General features: G+C 39.4%; 1 protein-coding gene across 3 annotated transcripts in view; it reads right to left on the bottom strand.

Moving 5' to 3' along the window:
• The window catches only part of EZH2 (enhancer of zeste 2 polycomb repressive complex 2 subunit), a 138,526-nt gene that overhangs the window by 27,069 nt on the left and 88,873 nt on the right, over positions 1 to 22,584 (bottom strand). For all 3 annotated transcript variants that reach the window (XM_081345035.1, XM_081345037.1, XM_081345036.1), the window contains exons 7-9: positions 14,641 to 14,743; positions 13,733 to 13,896; positions 12,452 to 12,543 (exon numbers count right to left, since the gene is read on the bottom strand). In XM_081345035.1, coding sequence (XP_081201161.1) covers positions 12,452 to 12,543; positions 13,733 to 13,896; positions 14,641 to 14,743 — 359 coding nt within the window. The remainder of the gene's footprint in view (positions 1 to 12,451; positions 12,544 to 13,732; positions 13,897 to 14,640; positions 14,744 to 22,584) is intronic.

Genomic DNA, 22,584 nt, shown 5'->3' with positions numbered 1-22,584 from the left:
CAGGCTTGACCAGTTTTATGAAAATTTCCAAAACATTCGTAGACTTCTGAAAAATAAAAATAATTCTTACAGAAAGCTTACAGTAGACAGAAAGTTTAAAGACTCTAGGGGCCGGTGCTCATCTCCGTATATATATATATATATATATATATATATATATATATATATATATATATATATATATATATATATATATATATATATATATATATATATATATATATATATATATATATATATATATATATATATATGTGTGTGTGTGTGTGTGTGTGTGTGTGTGTGTGTGTGTGTGTGTGTGTGTGTGTGTGTGTGTGTGTGGTGTGTGTGTGTGTGTGTGTGTGTGTGTGTGTGTGTGTATGTATACGTATATACATATATACATACACACACACACACACACACACACACACACACACACACACACACACACACACACATATATATATATATATATATATATATATATATATATATGAATAAATCACAGTAAAGTTGCCTGAATTTACACTTTTGAAAATTAGCATTCAACTTTTAACATAATATTAATAAATGAGCCTATAAAGAGCAGCAATGACAGTAAATAATACTCAGGAATGCTGCCAGTTTGTCACTCAAAATAAGTAAATTATAGAGCTAAGGCTACCTGATAATACTCAGGTTTGTTATTTAGAACAAGAAGTAACTTTCCAGTGGGGATATGTAAAATGTTCAATCCATTCACAGTCCATAGATGGAACATCTGAACTTGAGTGATCCTAACACTTCTCTTTTTGGAATTTTGGTCTGTGTACATAAGAAAATTGGATTATTGACTTCCGGTGGCTCCGCGGCGACGGAGACAGCCTTCCCGGGCTGCCCGCGGCTCAGCTGAGTTTTTTCGCCCGAAACAGCGCCGATCAGCTGTTCGGGCGAATTTGAAGCCCCCTCCTCGGGAGAAGAGGAGGGGTGAGGCCCCAGGTAGGGGTAGAGTTCTCCGGGGCCGCCTGAGCTTGGAGCTTGGGCGGCTGAAGGATTGAACTCCCCCGAAGCCTGGGTTGCTCCCAGCTAGCCAGCGTCTCTGCTCCGGACTTCTTGGAGCAGAGCCAGCCGTCTGCGACCACCCCTGCCTGAAGAAAGGACTATGGATTAAAAGGAGCAGGCAGAGCGGTACAAGAGGGAAAGGTGAAGAGGATTATTTTATTTTACTCTCGAGCTTGGTGGACTTTTTAAACTTTAAGTGAAAGTGCGTCACAATTGAAAAGTTAAAGATGGCGACTAAACCTCCCCCTAAAACTCTTCGGAGTGGTGGATCTTCTCCGGTGCAACAATCATCGTTGCAGGCGCTGCATCCTCCTGATGTATTGACACCGAAGGATTTACGAGATGCGCTGGATAAACATGCCCAGGTACTTTTGGAATCAATTAATCAATCAATGGGTGATAAATTTGCACAGATGGAGGAGAAATTGGAGAAACTGGAGGAGAGATTAGAAGAGAGGATGGAACAGAAGTGCAGCGTGATGAAGGTAGACATTTTGTCTTCAGTGCATAAAGTGGCGGAATGTGTGGAGGATTTAGATGAAAAAGTGGATGATTTGACCCAAAAGAATGCAATATTAGAAGTAAAAGTACGGGAGAATGAAAATTTAAGAGACAAAATGGAAAGGGAGTTAAGCCTTGCCCAATATTATCAGATGCAGTTTGCTGTTAGAATCAGAGGTTTAAAGGAGAATATTAAGGAAGATTTAAAGCAGCTGGTTTCTGAGGCTCTCGAAGTGGTATTGAACCAGCCAGCATCTGAAATAAGAGCAGCTATGGATAAAGTGTTCCGTGTGAATTCATGGATTGCCAGACAGAGAAAGCTGCCTAGAGACGTGGTGGTTTACTTTGCAAAAAGAGAAATCAGAGATGAAGTTATACAAGCTGCCTATGATGCTAAAGTTGTGATTGCTGATCAAGAAGTTTTGGTTTTAAAAGAAATCCCTCCAAAGATTTTAAGGAGAAGGAAGGACTTTACATTTCTTGTGCAAGAGCTCAAGCAACGAGATATAAGGTTCAGATGGGAGATTCCAGACGGGCTGATGGTGATGCATGAAGGTAAAAGGTATCGGCTGATTACTGTGAAGCAAGCGCGTGATTTCTACAATAATGTTTTAAAAGCAACCCCATCAACACTTCTGGAAGCTGCAAAGGGATCTGGAGAAGGAGAACATCAAGAGGATGAAACAGAGGATAATGGTGCTGGAGGAGATCAAGCTATAACTTCTTTGGACGATCCTAGAGAGCAAAGGGTAACGCGTGCTGCTTTAAAACGAGCAAAGAAAATAAAAGAACAAGACCAGCAAAAGTCTTCAGAATCTTCACAACGTACTCATAGCCAAGCAGTGGGAGGAGCACGGCCTAAAGAAGATAGTCCTATCAAAGCTGTGCTCCAAGAGCTTTGGGAGGATATGCATGGCAACTAAATTCTTAACCTGGAATGTTAATGGACTAAATTCACCACAGAAGAGGAAGAAAGTTTTTCAATATCTAAAACAATTTAAGATAGATGTTATATGTTTGCAAGAAACGCATATTAGAGTTTTGGATCAAAAGTATTTATCGAACTCGAGGTTGGGTACGCAATTTGTTGCTTCTGCAGAGAATAAGAAAAATGGAGTGGTTGTTTATGTTAAAAGTGCCTTAACAGCAGACTTAATTGAAGCAGACAAGCATGGAAGATATGTTATGATTGAGCTGCTGGTAGAAGGTAAAAAGACGCTTTTAGTTGGATTATATGCACCTAATCAACAACAAGCTGACTTTTTTAGTTTACTACACACAAAGCTTACCCAGTTGGATTATAAATCTTTTATTTTTATGGGGGACTGGAATGGTGTTTTGGATGTACAGCTGGACAAGGCTGGAGTTTTCAAGCGCATTCCAAGTCATGCTAGATTGCCTAAATCTTTTTTTGAAATGAAGGATGACCTGGAATTGCGAGATATTTGGCGTGAGAGACATTTGCAGGAGAAGGATTATACTTTTTATTCTGATAGACATCAATCTTTTTCGAGGATTGATTTTATTTTGCTGACTAATGATTTCTTTTTGAGGACCAAAAAGGTGAAGATTTGTGCAAGAACTATCTCTGATCACAGTCCAGTTTGGTTAGAGATTGATAAGGAGAAAAAAGATAGGCGCTCGTGGTGCGTAAATGAGAATCTGTTTAGAAATCAGAGAAATGTGGAAGAATGCAAACAGCGGATGAAGGATTTTTTTGAGACTAACATGAATAAGGGTACCTCTATGGATATGGTTTGGGATGCTAGCAAGGCCTATATGAGAGGGGTGTTGATATATATGAATAATAAACATAGACGTGCAGTGGAAACTAGAAGGAAAGAACTGGAGAATGAAATAAAGGAAAAAGAAAAGGCTTTGATTTTGAACTCAGAGGATGTGAAAACCAAGGAGGCTATTAGACTGTTAAGAGGACAATTTGATAAATTAATGGCTGATCAAGTGGCGACCAATCTGCGGTTTGCCAGGCATAATACTTTTTGCAACGCTAATAAACCAGGCAGATGGTTAGCTTATAGATTGAGGAAAAAACAAAGGGCTTCTAATATAGATAAGATTGAGTATAAAGGAAGGGTTGTGTTCCAACAGAATCTTATTAAGGATGCTTTTGTGGATTTCTATTCGAAATTATATGCTAAAGAGGAAATTAATGAAAAAGATATTGATATATATTTGGAGAATGCTAGCATCCCGGTTCTTACGCAAGTACAAAAAGAGGGGATTAATCAACTGATTACAGAAGAAGAAATTTTTACAGCAATTAAGGAATTGAAGGTGGATAAAGCACCAGGTACGGATGGCTTGACTGCGGCCTATTACAAAAATTTACAATTAGAGATGATAAAACCGTTAAAGGAACTGTTCCAGACAATCCAGAGGGGGGGAAAGGTGCCACCGTCTTGGAGAACAGCTTTTATTTCTTTGATTCCGAAGGAAGACCAAGATGCTACTCAAGTTAAAAACTATAGACCGATATCGCTTTTAAATACAGATTACAAGATATTTGCTAAGGTTTTGGCTAATAGACTGATGAGGGTTCTACAACAGGTGATTCATGGGGATCAAACGGGGTTTATTAGTGGTAGGCAAATGAAAAATAATGTGAGGCATATAGTTGATGTGTTAGAGTTTTTGGAAAGGAACAACAACAAAGGACTCTGACTGGGCAGAGTCTAATGTGGAGGAATCAGGCGGTCTTGAGCACGTTATCTGGAATGAGTTCGACCCTGTTTCCCCTGATGATGTGGACAGGATCATGGGGAGACTGAGCACCACCACCTGTTTGTTGGATCCGTGCCCCTCCTGGCTAGCTTATGCGGCTCGGGAAGGAACACGAGGCTGGTTCCATGCAGTAATAACTGCTTCCTTGAAGGAGGGTGTCTTTCCTGCCGCCTTGAAGGAGGCGGTGGTGAGACCCCTTCTCAAGAAGCCTGCTTTGGACCCGGCTGTTTTAAACAACTACCGTCCAGTCTCCAACCTTCGCTTTCTGGCGAAGGTTGTTGAGAGTGTGGTGGCGCATCAGCTCCCTCTGTTCCTGGAGGAAACTGATTATCTGGACCCGTACCAATCGGGCTTCAGGCCCGGACACAGCACGGAGACAGCATTGGTCGCGCTGGTGAATGATCTCTGGAGGGCTAGGGACAGGGGTTGCTCCTCTGTCCTGGTCCTATTAGATCTCTCAGCGGCGTTCGATACCATCGACCATGGTATCTTACTGCGGCGTCTCAGGGGGCTGGGAGTGGGAGGCACCGTTTTACGGTGGTTCTCCTCCTACCTCCAGGGCCGCTCGCAGTCGGTGTTGACAGGAGGGCAGAGATCCGCCCCGAGGTCTCTCATTTGTGGAGTCCCTCAGGGGTCGGTTCTCTCGCCTCTCCTGTTCAACATCTATATGAAGCCGCTGGGCGAGATCATTCGTGGTTTTGGGGTGGGGTATCATCAGTACGCTGATGATACCCAACTTTTTCTTTCCACCCCGAACCAACCCAGTGATGCCCTCTCCGTGATGTCCCGGTGCCTGGAGGCGGTTCAGGTCTGGATGGGGAGAAACAGGCTTCGTCTCAATCCCGCCAAGACTGAGTGGCTGTGCATATCGGCATCTCGGGTTAACCAAGTTATTCCATCCTTACTGATGGGGGGTGAGGTGTTACCCCCCGTCGATAGGGCTCGCAACTTGGGCGTCCTCCTGGATTCACGGCTCAATTTCGAAGACCATATAGGAGCCGTGACCAGGGGGGCTTTTGCCCAGGTTCGCCTGGTGCGCCAGTTGCGTCCCTATCTGGACCGAGATGCCCTACGCACAGTTACTCATGCGCTTGTGACCTCCCGTTTGGACTACTGTAACGCTCTCTACATGGGGCTGCCCTTGAAGACCACTCGGAGGCTTCAACTGGTGCAGAATGCGGCCGCGCGAGTTGTAATGGGGGTTTCCCGATACTCCCATGTAACACCTCTACTCCGTGACCTGCATTGGCTTCCGGTTGCCCTCCGGGTGAAATTCAAGGTGCTGGTTATCACCTATAAAGCCCTACATGGCCTGTGTCCGGGATATCTGAGGGAACACCTGCTGCCGGCATCAAATGCCCTTTGCCCAGTGCGCTCCCACAGGGAGGGTCTGCTCAGGGTCCCGCCGGTAAGAGACTGCCGGCGGGTGACACCCAGGGATAGGGCCTTCTCGGTGGGAGCGCCTGCCCTCTGGAACCAGCTGCCGGTGGAGCTGAGAACTGCCCCCGACCTTCGATCATTCCGCCGGGGCCTGAAGACCTGGCTCTTTGAGCTCTCGGGCCCAGACTGAGGAGGAATTTTTAATTTGGGGTTCTTTTTAACTGACTACAGGGTTAATTTAATATTTTTTAATTTGGTTCTTAATTTTTGTATTTTGGATTTTTAATTCCCTGTAAACCGCCCTGAGTCCTTAGGGAATAGGGCGGTATATAAATATAACTAAATAAATAAATAAATAAATAAACCAGATCGCTGCGGCGCTAATTTTTTTAGATGCTGAAAAAGCTTTTGATCAATTGAATTGGAAATTTTTGTTGAAAGTTTTAGATAAAATGGATTTTGGGGAAAATTTTTTACAACCGATTAGGGCATTATATCAAAAACAAACTGCCCGAATTATAGTTAATAATAGCTTGACAGAAGCATGTAATATTGAGAAGGGCACAAGGCAAGGGTGTCCGTTATCGCCCTTGTTATTTGTGTTAACATTAGAGATATTATTGGTTAAAATTCGGAATTCGGGAAAAATTAAGGGGATACAAATTGGAGATCAGGACTACAGATTGAGAGCATTCGCAGACGATCTGGTTGTTACAGTGACCCAGCCAGAGAACTCTGTTGTGGACCTGATGGAGATAATAACACAATATGGGAAGGTTTCTGGATTTAAAGTTAATACACAGAAAACCAAAATTTTGGCCAGAAATATGACAGTTTCGCAAAAGGCTCTCTTAGAAGGATTAACTGGATTTGAGATTGTTAAAAGGGTTAAATATTTGGGGGTGATTTTGTCGCCCTCTAATACAAAGCTATATAAGAATAATTATGAAAAACTATGGGGGAAAATTCAAAAAGAATTGGAGAGTTGGGAAAAATTGCAATTGTCTTTGTTGGGACGGATTGCAGCAGTAAAAATGAATGTCCTGCCTAAATTTTTATTTTTATTTCAAATGATACCGATTCTTAAGAAAGATTCTAATTTGGAGGAATGGCAGCGAGGTATCAATAAATTTGTGTGGGCAGGGAAAAAGCCACGAGTTAAACTTAAGATTATGCAGGATACTCGTGAGAGAGGTGGCCTTAAATTGCCTAATTTTAAATTATATTATGAAGCTGCTGCATTAGCAGGAATAAGTGATTGGATTAATTTGACGCAAGGGAGGTTATTAAATCTTGAGGGCCATGATTTGTTGTTTGGCTGGCATGCATATTTGTTGTATGATAAGAAGGTAGACAACGTGTTTAGGGTGCATATTTTAAGACAGGCATTGCTGAGAGTTTGGAAGAAGTATAGACATAAGTTAAGTTGTAAGATACCATTGTGGGCAATTCCAAAACACGCAATAGAAAATATACATGCTGGCTTCAAACATGATGTGACCACGTACAAGGAGATTCTTAGCTTGGAAAGGAATGTTTGGTGTTTGAAATCGTATAGCCTCTTGCGAGAAGAGAAGGTGGTTCAAAACTGGTTTCAATATACTCAGTTACGGGCCAGGTGGAAAGAAGACCAGAAAAATGGATTTACAATGACTGATGAAAATTTGATAAAGCAAATTAGAAATCAGGGACCAGCACATATCAAACGGATATATCTTGCATTGATAGAGATTGACTCAGAAACAGAGCTTGTTAAGGATTGTATGATAAAATGGGCCCAAAACATCCAGGAAGTTATCACAATGGACACCTGGGAAAAGATTTGGGTGAGGAACGTAAAATTTACTCAAGCTCAAAATCTAAGGGAGAACTTTTATAAAATGTTTTATAGATGGCATTTAGATCCTAAAAAGCTTGCAAGTATGTATCCGAATTATCAGCCTAAATGTTGGAGGTGCGGAGATGAAGATGCAACATATTTTCACATATGGTGGACATGTAAGAAGGTTAAGGCTTTTTGGATAAAAGTCTGGTGGAATATGCAGAAGATTTTTAAACAGAGGATAAAGTTTTGTCCGCAACTTTTTTTGTTGGGAATAATTGCAGACGCTACAGTTGTGGACATCAAGTTGATGTTGAACTTAATTACGGCAGCAAGACTTTTGATAGGCCAATATTGGAAGAAAGAGGAACTGCCGACTATAGAAGAGTGGACTTTAAAGGTTTCCGACCTGGCAGAGATGGCGAAGATTTCGGCCTATTTGAAAGATCACTCGCAAGAACGCTATATTATGGAATGGAGAAAATGGATTGAGTTTATCCAGAACAAGTATAGGGTTAAGAAATTTTATGTAGCATTTGAATAAGTCTTCTTTCGTTTTTTTTCCCTCTTTTTTTATTTTAGTTTCTTTTTATATATATTCAATATTATTAAGGCTTGTTTTATCCTATATAAGCTAGAGAGTGTTGGATTTTAGAGTTTATAGTTGTTAGTATATGATTGTTTATGATTGCTTTTTATATATATACCTTGTATTTAGCTTTGGGAAGTCGGGGGGGGAGGGGGGGAGGGGGGGAGGTGGGGGGGGAGGAGGGAGGGGGAAGGGGGGATTTTTAAAAGAAAATTGTACCTTAAAAAGAAAATTGGATTATTTTGTCCTGAGGCACTGACAAGGATTACGGGAGAGGTAGAGAGAGAAAGCTTGTGGATGTTTGGAGAGATCTAGTTGTCTGGTAGGATATCAGCAGTGGCAGCCAAAAAATGGAAGTATAATGGTATGTGGTAATGACTTAGGAAGATGGGGAGAAAAGTTACTGCCTAGGGAATAGTCAGGTAAAAAAAGGGCACAACCCACATGCATAATGTGAGGAGCCTTGAGTAACTGGACGAGAAATATAGTTTCAGGGCCCACTTCAAACTCACATCTTAAGAAAGCAGAACTCTTGGAGACAGTTTTTCCAAGCAGGAACTTTTACTAAGAAATAGGAGATAGCAGGCATAATAGACAGGATCTGAGGGATTCCCTTATAGATCGATATTTTTAAAGTGTCCCCAAGCAAAACTCCACCCCACAGTTCATTTGGTCAGTTCCAGATCAGCCAATCTCCAGGTGGTAAGTCCATCATGGGAAAGGAAAGATAACATCAATCTGGTTCCGTTTGCAGCATGATCATTTCCACAGCTCCTCACACCTCCTTCAGAGAAATAAACCAGATCCCGGAGGGTTGTATCTCTTCCCCCACCCCTTTTCCTAGTTGCCCAGTAAGGGAGGTAAGTTCAGAGAGAATGCATAGCATAGAAAGCAATTTGTTACATTGTAATGGATAGTAGACAGATGGATAAACAAAAGGGTACATTTATGGAGGAAGTGAAAACAATAAAGCCCACATGCTTGTCCCCTCTCCCCTTTGGGAATGGCAGAATCCAGGGGAAGAAGAGATTTGATTTTAGCACAGAGGAAATAATTAGAAATGAAATATAAATGGATTCTGACATATAGAAAGAATGAATGAGGCAACCTTGATGCCCTTGTTTCTCAGCAAATTTTATCAAAACTGCTAGGGCAATTCAATTGGTGTGTTTCTCTTTATTAAAACAATAACTCTTTCTTGAGAACAATAACAGTAGCTGGGTGAGGAAGTAACTTGAGGCTTACTAATTATAAATATTTATGCTTACATCATCTGTTACTTATACATTATGTATGATTATCATTTTCCTTTCCTTTCCTGAAATGTACAGATATGAGTGCATCCTTTTGTCTGTAGAAATCCTCCCCACTATTTTCTGGAGGAAAATTCCTCCATTGTACATTGAATAAATAATTGCAGTGGGCCTCGATTTTTTGGGTTCTGTGCCTAATTCTGAAACTGGTATCAGATGTGGTATTCACAAACTTCAAGGTGTGACTAGGGACAACAAAGGATAAGTGCTGTGAGATTGATCCCACACCTCTTCCTACTACCACATAAGAGCACTATTTTGGTGTGTAATGCAATGGTCTATGGGAAAAGTCAATTTTAGCTATGGAGGTTTGTTTAATGTATGGGATCCTTCCAATCCAATTCTCAGTCATCCTTAGTCCTGTTGCAAGCTCAACTGAGCAATGAGTAGAGATGTCCAGAAAGCAAGGCAGAATTTGGCTTTGGAGGAATGTGCATGACCCTTTTGTGTCGAATAGACTGACTCCTGAGACTCTGTTCAAACACCCTTTCTCCTATTTTCTTAATGAATGAAGATGTCTAAGTTGGTACTATGGCGGGGAGGGAAGTATATAGGGGTGGTTAGGCAGACCTGTGATTGATTAAAGCAGAGGTCCCCAACCTTTTGAGTGCCAGGGACCGGTTCCATGGAGAGAGGTTTTTCCGCAGACTCGAGGGTGTGTAATTGCCTGCATCCTGCAGATGGGGTTTTGGTTGTTTGTGCAGACCGGTTGCTGGCATGCTGCGGCCATGGACAGGGGGTTGGGGACCCCTGGATTAAAGAGTATTTCCCAAACAGATAAAGTTGCTGTGGCCCAGAGCTGGGAATGGGCCTAGTGCCCTCACTCGTGTCTCCAGTTTGTGAAAGAAATAAGAATGTATGAAATTGAAATAGATCTTTAAATGCTGTTCTGCCCCAGTCAGAAGAGAAACAGCTTGAGACATGAATCCAAGACCACAATAATTGACACAAGAAAGAAAAAGGGAAGGAATACCCTTCAACTATAGACAGGGGCAGAAATCATACAGATATATGTAATCTGAACAGAAATGTAGAGAATCTCCCGGAGGAAGGCAAGTGGGAAATTATAGGAGGCTCCACAGGCTGGTTTATGAAACATCCATGTGGACTGGGTGTGGTTCAATATACAAGCAATGGAAATAATAAAACTCAGTGGTCATATTGTGTATAGGAAAATTGACAAGTACCCTCGATTTATTTCATTAGAGGAGACATGGTTGCATTGAGACTTCTTTTGACATAAGACTCTGGGCACAAACTGAAAGATTTAAAAAAATCTTCACCCCTTTCGTTGATCTTCTAGCTCCATCCTACTTTCAGAGAGATGAGTGACCTGGCTCCAGTATTTTGGCTTCCAGGAAGAAGTCAAAAGACAGTGGAGTGAAAATGCAGGACTTGCAATCATGCAGGGTGCTTTCACCCATAAAGCAACAGGCAAGGGTCTGTTGTAGAAGGAGCTATATTCAGCTCTGACATAGCAGATAAGGTTTTGAAGAGTGTATGAGCATGGGAAGGAGGAGAGCCTCAGAGGTTCACCACTTTGTAAAAATAATCAACTAGACTACAGACAATGAAATGACAAAAACAACAATAACATGAAAAGCTAGAACAACTGAAAGCAAGTGACACTATCACAGAAGCAGCTGGACTGTTGTCTTTCAAAATCATCTGATTCACTTATTTACATAAAAATCTGGCAGAAATTTTTGAATAATTATGATAAATAATATATTTATTGTATTTCTGGAGAAAGATACTCAGAAGGGATTCCATGCCCAACATTGTCAGACTATATAGGAGACAGTGGGTGATGTGTATTTCCAGACTTGCAAAACTGATGTCACCCCTCTCAGGTACTTCAGACAGGAAATACAACCAGATAAGCTAATACTATTTTATAGTAAAGCTGCATTAACAAGTCTGAAAGCACTTCCAATTCCTCCTCATCTCCCAAAGTCATGCCCATTTACCATTATGGAAAAAGAGGGGAAATTCTGGTATGACTGTAAGGAACAGCCCAACTAGCCAAAACATAAACCTAATTTGAAATAATTTAATTTAAGCAGATCAAAATTATAAAGCAAATATAGTTAATATTATTTTCTGAGTAGATCACAGATTTCTCCTTCTCATATTAGAAATTACAATATTGACAATTTTTGGAAGCACTTTGAAAACATACTCCTGGCTTTTGGAGATTGCATGTATTCCTGGACCACAAATTGTACAGCTCTGAGTAAAAGTGAATATATTATAGTATGTTACATATAATTTTGATATTTAACAAACTACTAATCTCACTGTACTTTTTTTTCTTGGAACAGATATTTTATACATATAGGTAGTCCTCAAGTTATCAGTGAAATGGAGCCTGACCATTCCACTTGTAACTAAAAAACTCGTGGGAGTGAATCTCATACCTCAAACAAGATCACTCCCTTGCTCATTAAGACACACACGGCTCATTAAGTGAACATGAGGTATCTCAGGGTGGGGAAGACCACGAAGGGCCTAGTGATGGAACTAGGCCCCCAAGGCCTCCCTGACCCACTAAGATACCCACGGAAGCGTCCCAGGCTGCAGATCCAGGCCTGGAAAGCATCCCCCGGCTTCAGTTCCGTTTTCTGTTGCAGAGAACAGAGGTCTAAAGTACAATGAGATCACACAAGATCAGTAGTGTGAGATCTTGCCCCACTGATCTTGTGTGACCTTGTGTTACTTTAGGCCTCCATTCTCTGCAAACGCACCAAAGGCCTGAAGTAGCCAAGAAAGCAAAGGATCTTGATCTTCACAGGGTGAGTACTGAAAGCCTACTTCCTAGGGAGACCCAGAGCGGGAGTGGGGAAGCAGGGAGTAACCAGGGTGAATGTTGCAACGCCTGTGCAATCGCTCAGAAGGGCGAATAACTGCCGTAGTGCTGCAATATTTGTAATTTTGGGACTTGCTTGTAAGTACTAGGGGATGCTTATCGCGTAACTTCGATTAAGCGTTAAATGAACGCTTATAACTTGGGGATTACCTATATCTATTTTCCTTCAAAGAATTTTTAAAAATAAAGCTAAGAAAATAAAATAATCTTACCAGATGTTGATAACAATGAGGTCCACAAGGCTTATTATCTGTTGCAGTTTCTGTATTTTTCCGTTTGTAAGTGTTAGGAGTCGCATGGAATGCTGCAGTGCATTTTGAAAGAAGTAAATAAATCTGATAAGTTTGCCTAAGAATAAGCCTACACTTATTCTTCCTCTCAGCAACATGAAACGTAATGTAATAAATCACCAATGCTCATGATAAACTATTTAACAATATTGAAATAATACAATGAGATGATTGTGAATTTCAGGTACCTCCTGAATGGCATACTGGAATGCCTCCAGTATGACTTTATTGTATGTAATTGTATAATAATTCTGTTTAATAGTTGTACTACACTGACCTATCTTTGCACAAATAATCCTTATCTACCTTATCAGAGGATAGCATTAAATGTCCATTTTTTTTACAATTATTAATTGAGAAATCAATTAAAATAGTTTGGAGGTGATATTAAGATTTCAACATCAAAACTATTATCTTTCCAGACTGGCTTTTTGGAATAGTGGTATATGTTTTCAGATTATTTCATTTCTTTCTGGAACGTAGATTTTTAAAAAATATATTGCTGGAGAACTGGTCAACTTCCATGCTCATTAAAAAATCTTGTACTTTGTAACTTGGAAATACAGTGTCATGCAGATGACACCCAATTGGCAACTGTGATAACAGGACACAGCTAATCAACTACACAATGTTAACTCAGAACTACACTAATACACAATGTGTAGTTGATTAGTGTAGTTCCTCTGAGTCAATTTAGTTTTTGTTTAAACTTTCTTAACCTGGTATTCTTCAGATGTATTGTCTTTGATCCCTCATAATGTTGCTGACTTTTTTACTTACAAGCAGCATACAAAAATAAAGTATTCTTAAATCATAGTCTTATCAAATAATTTGTAACTAGCACATTGAAACATGATTTCATAGTAACTTTCAGGTTAGTATTACATATTGAGTAAAACTGTTACCACATGCCAAAACGCCTTGCCCCAAAACCAAAGAAGGGAAATTGATTTAAGCAAAATGACTAAATGATCACACAAATTTCATATATAGAAAAATGAAATTATTGAAAAATTACACTGATTATAATAGTCATTCTACTTGCTATACAGATCAAAAAACAAAGAGTATGGAAGTAAAAAAAATCACATTATTTGGACTCTCTAGTACTTATGCATGTAGCAGGAGTAAATCAACCAGAAAGGAATGTTTTAATCATTTTTCCTGATAATAAAAATATATTTAAAATTACTTTTCACTTACGATGTAAGAAACAATCATATTTGAAACACCGTCTACAAAAAAGAGTGTGAAAAGAGTGTAGACTCTGCTCCCTCTGAACAGATTTGGCATTTGGTCCATCTATGTTTGGTGTGCACTCAGGAGGAAGAGCTCCTGGAAGTTGTTGTTCAGTAAGTTCTTTGTATCTATAGAAAAAGTAAACTATTATTTTACATGATTTAAAAATGGATTTTATGGTACTTTGAAGAAATACAAAGCGTACCATCTCAATTAAGTAAGCACACTAAATTCAGCAAGAAGCCAATTTTAAACATTATAAACTAGATAAAATCAATAGCTTTTTGGAGTACACTGCAAAAGTAAACATTCATCAACCTATGATGTTATACTAAAAAAGGAACATGTTATCTTGATAATATGTCAGTATTGGACATTGTCATTTCCTATTAATAACAGTACAGAGAACATTTATTATGCATTCCTTGGACTTACAGCCCATCAAGCGTTAAAATGAGCTTCCATGGTTATTTACATTTTATAGCAACAGCAATCTCATGAGATACATTAGGTTAAAAGAGAGGGGTTTACTTTTAAATCACCCAGTGAGTTTGATGGCTAAGATTATACTTAAAGTCTTAATCTAAAACCTTAATCACTACACTAACTGGTACTTTATTTTAAAAAGAGATAGAGACCCAAACAACATATTCAAAATGTAACCATTTTCACCAAGTCAAATAGTATGCTTTTCAAACATTTGATCAATATTAATAGGTTCAGATTGGAATTCCAATCTAAGTCTACAAATTTAGCAACCTAATTTAAACAGTTTTGTTAAGTTTCACCACATCCTACAATTTACTATGAATGTACTACATCATTTCTCCAGAAATGGAGATTCTGTTTTATATAACTTAATAACATCTTACTTTTCTTTCAATTCTTCTGCTGTACCCTTATCAGGAAACATTGAAGAAATGGCTTCGAATATCTTATCAGAAGGAAACTTCCGAGGTGGATGACTCTCTTTCTCTATATAGAAGAAAGAAAAATCTGTAGATACATCTTAGATATGCATTTAAAAGGAAATGATTTTATTGCTTGAATTTTTATTGCTTTTATCTTTTGTATTGGACTTTTGTACATATGTGTGCTGCTTTAATTGAAAAGGCAAGAGGACAAAAAAGGAAAGGAAAAAAGCAAGTGGCAGTAAACAGTTAAAGCGGTTAAGGCTCAGAAGAGACTAGAAAATTTTATTTAGTCATAAATTAACAGTAAGACTTCAGCTCATTGAAATATTAAATCAGACTTTTTTTAAGTAATTGGAAGAGAAGAGACTGAACAAGGACTATAGAATTTGATTATTAGAATGCTTCCATTCCAGAAGGAAATGAAGGTCTCTTTTCCATATGTGTAGCTTCAGGTTGTGGTCACTGTGTTGTTGATTGACTGCCCCTGTAGAGCTTATGTGAGCACCAATGTTTCTCCAAGTTGCAGTGAGCCACTACTGTCATTAGAGTGACTGTTAGGACTGGAACCAGGAGCATGGAGCCCTATATAGAACATGACTGACTCTTTAGCCAGATTATCTGCTGCAAGAACTGATTGCAAGAATTTGTTATGATCTTACTGTGGCTGGCAAAAGAAAAGGTTAATGGGAAGAAGTGGAAGATGGCCACGCTACTTGATCCAACAGAGAATAAGGGGATGTCAGGAATAGAGGCTGACAGCATCTTTTTACCTGGGAATCCAGAAAGGCAGTAGTAGGTTCCACATGCCACAATCAGGATGTTGCCACACAGCAACAGCATTGTTGGGCTGAGGAATCCAGCAGATAAGACTTTTGGTGTATCTCAGTAATGTCAAACTCGTGACATCATGCAACTTATCGGGACAGTTTTGCCATTGGAATGGGGTGGCTGCGGTTTCTGTGTGGCGCATCCAGCCTGCAGACTGGCAGTTTGACACTCCTGGTATATCTTATAGATTTTTGGTAGCTAAGCATGAAAATAACGTGTAAGTTAATCTATCACATTCCTGTTTTATGGGAACCTATTTTTGCAATTTCTTCTTATACATACTTTTTTACTAATTTTCACTAACATTAAAAGATGCTTTGTGCAGCTCTTGCATGTCCAGGCAAGCACCCAGGCAAGCATGACATTTGTGAAACATACAGTTTGGGCACACTTAGACATGCTTAGGCTGGATGGATGCTGTCTGGAAAGGCTACAAAAAGCAGCTGACATGCACAGATGCCACTCATTTTGATGATATCACTTTCCCATGTATTTTGAAGCGATTATTTCATTGTCTTTATATATTAATTTACATAACAAGTAAGCCAGTTATAGACTTGCTGTTAGATACTGGTTACAGCAGGAATGTCTTGGAATGTCAGAACAGCTGTAATAGGTTCTGCTATATTTGTGGTAAATACAGTATAAGATAAGATAAACTTTATTGTCATTTTTTTTACTGAGGGAACAATGTCACACATAAAAAATGAAATTTAGTTGCCCATTCTCAAAGTGGGACAGATACATGACACACACCTAACCATACTAAATACACATATGTATAGACACATAACCCTACATATACATAACAAATAAATATTAAACACTGTCCATCTTGAATATATAACGGAAGGAGGAAGCTTGAGAGTTCACAAGGTTAATGCTGTATGGAATGAAACTATGGCTGAATCTGGATGTTCTGCTACGGATACCACAGTCTCCTCCCAGAAGATAACAAGAAAAACAGGTCGTGAAGAGGATGTGTAGTGTCCCAGATAATCTTATGGACCCTGCTCAAGCAACGCTTCTGTGCTATGTCCTGGATGGAGGGGAGGGAACTGCCAATGATCTTTTTGGCCATCCTCACCACTCTCTGCACCACCTTCCTGTCTGAAGCAGTGATGCTTCCAAACCAGACTGCGATGCTGTATGACAGGATGCTCTCTCTATCGTTCCCCTGTAGAAAGTGGTTAGGACAGGGGAAGGAAGATGTGCTTTTCTCCTGGGACGCAGAAAATGGAGCCGCTGCTGTGCCCGCTTCACCAGTTTCTCACTGTTGAGCGACCAAGCCAGCCTACTCGTTAGCTTCACACCCAGGAATTTGATGCTGGTAACCATATACACTTAGAGGCTCAAAGATGCAGCATGATTGGACTTGTTAAGAAAGCAAAAGACTTGCTTGTAATATTAATGATCAAGACAAGTCCTGAGTTCCTCACATTTTTTGTACAAGATATGCTGTTAATCTTAAAGCTTGGAAGTCAGTGCTGCTTACTGTCCCAATGATATGGCAAGAACAGAATGAACACATGACAGATTGTTAAGAAATCAATTAAATACCCCAATTTGCCTTCAGCAATGACATCAATGACACACAACAACAATATGCCTGTACCAAAATCACCAGAGGAATGGAGCTTAAACGAAATAGACAAAGATGCAGCAATGCACTGGCTAGGCACAGAGAGTGACAATGATCCAAATTTTAATCCTTATATGTCTGGTGAGCTTCATTTCATAACACAGTCAGAATTAAACAATCTGATCAGAGACTTAGGTCTTCCATCCTTCCAAGGTCGGTAAAATGAGGACATAGATTGTTGGGGACAATATGCTCTGTAAATCGCTCAGAGAGTGCTGTAAAGACTATGGGGCAGTATATAAGTCAAATCATCACTCCTGCAGCCTAGAGATTCTTTTTATCAATGTAACATTTTCATTTAAGACCAGCATGAGATGGGTAATTTCCAATTGGTAAATATCTAATCCAATTTTTATAACAAGGGGAGTATGTTGCACCATTATTCTTTAAGGTCTATAGAAATAAAATTGTATGATATCTTATTTTTTTAAAAAAATAATTCCAATCCCTCTAGGCTAGCTGAGAAGCACATTTGGGTATTTTTGTCTAACAATGAAAGTAGCCATCATATCATGACTAGAGGGCTAAAAGTATTAAAACTTGTTGTGCACTATTGTGAAGTTCAGAAATCAAAGGTTTTATTGTTGTTTTATTTGATGGTAGTATTTCATAGTATAGCCACAGAATTTTTAGAACTTGTTGAATGATTTTAGTCATAGGACTCATCAAACTATAATGGAAGGGTGAAAAAAAGAATTTAAAATATAATTGGACGTTTCAGTCCAATTGAACAGGTCATGTTTTAATTACTTAGGGAAAAAGCTCCATTTCCATGGGTGAGAAATACCTATGTCATGGCCTTTCCTGAGATGTTTAACAATTGCAGATCAGCAAGTTGAAAAGATGGGGGGGAGAGTATTCTGGATATAGAATAACTACAGATGGTTTAAATTGTGAGGTACCACTGGAATACCAAGCCAGATAATCATGTCCAGGGCTTTTTTTCTCATAGAACGCTCAGAACGGCGTTCTGGCACCTTTTTTTGCAAAAAAAACCCCCCCAAAAAACAGCTCCCTTATTGGCTTTCCTAAGCCTACTGCAGGGCTAGGCAATCTTGGCTCTTTTTTATGACTCATGGACTTCAACTCCCAGAAATCCTGAGCCAGCCATGCTGAGGGGAAGGGGAGAGGTTTCCAAGCTGAGCCATGCTGGATGAGGAATTCTGGGAGTTGAAGTCCACAAGTCATAAAAGAGCTTGCACTACAGAGGACATTAAAATTATTTACAGGATTACTTCTTTAGGAACTAAACTTTTAGAATCTGAAACAGTTAATTCAAAAAAGCCAACAGGAAAGAACCTCACATTTTTCATCTGCTTCTGTCCTTTGGAAGGTAAAATTAGATAACAAAATAATCTATTTCTTATGTTAACATCTCTGCAATGAAATCAAAGGTAACAGGAAAGAAATGAGAAACATTTTTCTCAATGTAATATGTCTAATTTAGCTGATTCTAGGAAAAAAAATAGTATCTTTTGTACACTCTTGAAAACTATTTTGAATCTAAACAATTCTTAAGAATGAAATATTCTTAATTTGGACTTTACTTTTACTGTTTGGACTGTTGTGTGTTTTGAAAAATAGATTATTTAGAATCTAGTTATGTTGCACTTCGGTCTTTAAATAATTAACCTAGTATATACATAACAATATATGATGTTTTCCATGGTGAGCTTAACATCAATAAAATAAATTTCTGATGGTATTATCTGTATAGTAAAATTTTGGACAAGCAGTGATCAAGTTACATATGTGCATAAGCGTAGTCAATAGCATATGCCTTTTTAAAAATATCAAACATGCAAAGAAACAAAAATAAGTCCAAAATATCTGTATTACATCCAGAAATGCCAACTTTGCAACCAATATCTCTTATCCATAACTATGGCACCCTAAGGATACCTGCATACATGCAAATGTTTCTCTGGGATCAGTAACGCAGCAGGGATTGCTTTTTCCTTCCAGCAACATATACCTAAAACCAGTTTATTGCATTTGGCAATTGTACTAAAAAAATCTCATTGTCAACCAATATAATTCATTTAATTTGAAATCTAGTGAAAAATTGATTTAAATTATTTTATTAAAACAAATTACTGGCAATTCTTTTATAAAAAGTTGCCTCAAACAAAATGAGTTTGACATGCCTGCTCTAGATAGTTGAATGCTCCAAAATAAATTCTAGACCAGGCCTGTCTGTACATGCAGCCTACCAAGCACCCTTGGACAGAGCACAGACTTTTTTTTAAGTAATAAAATCACCACCACTGCCCTGAAAGTCATGTTGCCTAGTGCCTCCATGGCTTACCATGACCACGAGCTCCAACACTGTAGATGCTCCTCTAGTCACCAAATCATTGATTAGCCCACCAGCATTCCTTTGAAGACCACAAAGATTTTTAATTTATCAGTGTGGGCCTTTCCCTTCTACAAGTTGCACAGATCTCTTCTAGATTTTCCTCTTGCCTTTCCGAGTTAACTCCTTGGTCTGTCATTGAGCAAGAACTGACTTTGTAGGGAAGCATATTATCATTTGATGTATATTTAACATATGTTCTACCTTTATTTACCAATTATATAATATTTGTATGCAATCCACATGGTGAGGTTTGGAGAAACTTACAATAGGAAAAAATATATTTTTAAAATCACAATTAAAACATTGCCTGGCCCGCACCGCCTCCGCTGCCCGCACCGCGCAGCCCCGCCATATAGAGTGGGCTATGCTGCTCCCACAGCACCAGCCACACCAGCTCCGGCCCCAGGGGGGAGCCCGTCGCCAACACCCTTCGCACCTGTGACTGAAGCAGTGCCGCCCCCCCACCCCCCTGCCTCCTGCGCCCGCCAAGATGAGAGTTCCGGCACCTTTTTTTTTTAAGAAAAAAAGCACTGATCATGTCCAATCTAATAAACACAAAAGCAATTTGGTGCTTTTTACCTTTTGGTTTAGTACCTAAATATCTGTAGGATTGTCTTCTCTGACCAAAATTGAAACATCATTATTTCTGTGCCATAAAAAAACTGTTGATAGTGCCTTATTTTCATGAAATGAGATGGGCTGAGGACAGGAAATATTAGGTTTTTAGTAACAGCACCTGTATCGTATACTTTAAAACTATGTTCTATGGAACCCTAGGATTCCATAAGAATTTGATGGATTTCCATGAGAGTATTTTTTTAAAAAAAATGCTTGGATTCAATCAATTTTCTGTTACTAGAGTTTTACCTCTTGATTAGAGCTCCAGAATTTTGTTTGAAACAACTTACGTAGCCTTGAAAAAGTATGAAGGTTTCTGCTCTAGAAAGCTAGATTAATCCCAATATCTTCATAAATGATTTAGACAAGAGAATAGATAGGGGAATCATCAAATTTTCAGACTACACCAAGCTAGCAGGTATAGCCCATTCTCCATAAGATAAGTTTAAAATACAGAAGGATCTCTACAGACTTGAACGCTGGGCCCTATCTAACAAAATTCAGTGGTGAAAAAAGTAATCTTCTACATTTAGGCAAGAAAAACCAAATGCACAGGTATAAAATATGTGGTACGTGGCTCAATAGTAGTGAGCAATCACTTAAATATGAGCCAGCAGTGTGCTGCACCTTCTAAAAAAGCCAACACAGCCCTAGGCTGCATTAATAAAGGGAGAAAATCAAGATCACATGAAATGTTAGTCCCACTTTATAATGCCTTAGTAAGACATTAATTGGAATATTGCATCCAATTTTAATCGCCATGATATAAAAAAAAGATGTTGAGATTCCAGAAAGAGTGCTTAGAAGAGCAAACAAAGATGATTAGGGGACTGGATGCTTAGACATACGAAGAACAGTTGCAGGAATTGGGTATGTTTAGTTTCATGAAAAGAAGGATTATGGGTGACATGATAGCAGTGTTCCAATATCTAAGCGTCTGCCACAAAGAAAAAGGAGTCAACCTATTCTTCAAACCATCTGAAAGTTATAAAAATTTAGCAAATAGATAAAATATGAATAGGCAAGAAAACTTCTATATTTCTATGGTTTTAACATGTTTCCTGAAAACAGATTTTTAGAGTAAGACCTCACAATAACAATATGATGGGTACACATCTTCCTTACTTAAATTCTCAACTGGAAGAAACAGAAGAGTTATTATGCATGCCCTCATATTGAAGATTTCAGGATCCCAGAAACTATTTCAGTATACTTTACTATGGATTTTATATATTACTTGGCCATCAGGTTGCATAATGTGTTAAAAACCATAGAAATAAATAGTTTGTATATCTCCTTTCCCACCAACCTTGACTATCAGGGCAATTATAGCTTATAAAATTAGGTACAATTTATAAAGAACTAGGAGTTTAATTCCCAGTAGAATTCTGAACCTCATAAAATCCATACTAATTATAACAGTTGCATGCACATGATGAGTCCCAAAAAAGATAAAACTAGGCTATACTGCCTCTTGATGGTCAAATAATAACTAAATACTAATAAAACAACCATAGGAATCTTGAAGAAGAGTTTGGACTAGAAGACTACCTGTCAGAATCCATTTATATCACATTTCATAAATGTATAGGTAGAACAATGTGCTTATTCTGGGGATTCTGCCATCTCTCCGAAGGGGGGGGGGGAGAGGATAGACTTTAGGCGATCTTCAAACAACAGGGAACATTTGAACTGGGGGAGGGAGGGGGAGAGACAGATCTGGATTGCATCTTCATTTACAACTAAAAAGAAAAGCAATAACCATAAAACCAAGGAGAGTTCCCTTTCCCATGGAAGGACCTGACACCTAAGCAAATGATGAGAGCCTGACCAAATGGATGAGGGGAGGGGCTGAAATGGGAATGCTTTATATAGGATTGAAATGTAACTTTGTTAGATTCCGTCTTGTATTGCCACAATCGATTCCATCCTAGTAAACATTTTCCTTTTGGACTAAACTTGCATCCAAGAGTTCTTATTTCCTAAGATGTGGATTGAGGTGGGTCCTGGCAGTAGACGAAATCTGCTTTAAGAGTCAACCTGGAAGGGAAAACCTTACCGGGGGACTTTACAACAAATACAATGTCTGGCGACGAAGCAATAGAGGAGGGAAGCCCCATGGAGGGGGAGTCTTCCCCCCAAATGGAATCCCAGAGACGATGGGAAGCTGAAGCGGCATATTCCCCGGGGAAGAAGCGGTGGAGCAGTATGACCGAAAACCCGGGTGGTCGATGGGCGTTGGAAGGAAAAGTGAGTGGGAAAAGGCTTCGGGAGAAGCGACCCTGAGGCGGAGTAACCACCAACCGGAATGGAGGCAAGAGATGGAGAGTTCCCTGCATGCCAGCGAGGAGGAGCGGATCCTGGAAAAGGCCATTGATCTGATGAAAGCAACCCTGAGCTCACTGAGGGAGGAGAGAGCTGAAAATCGCAACTGAGGCAGCACCTGGGGACGCAA

The sequence above is a fragment of the Vipera berus genome, assembly GCF_964194415.1.
Source record: "Vipera berus genome assembly, chromosome: Z".
NCBI lineage: Eukaryota > Metazoa > Chordata > Lepidosauria > Squamata > Viperidae > Vipera > Vipera berus.
This window is presented reverse-complemented; position numbering and strand designations above follow the sequence as displayed.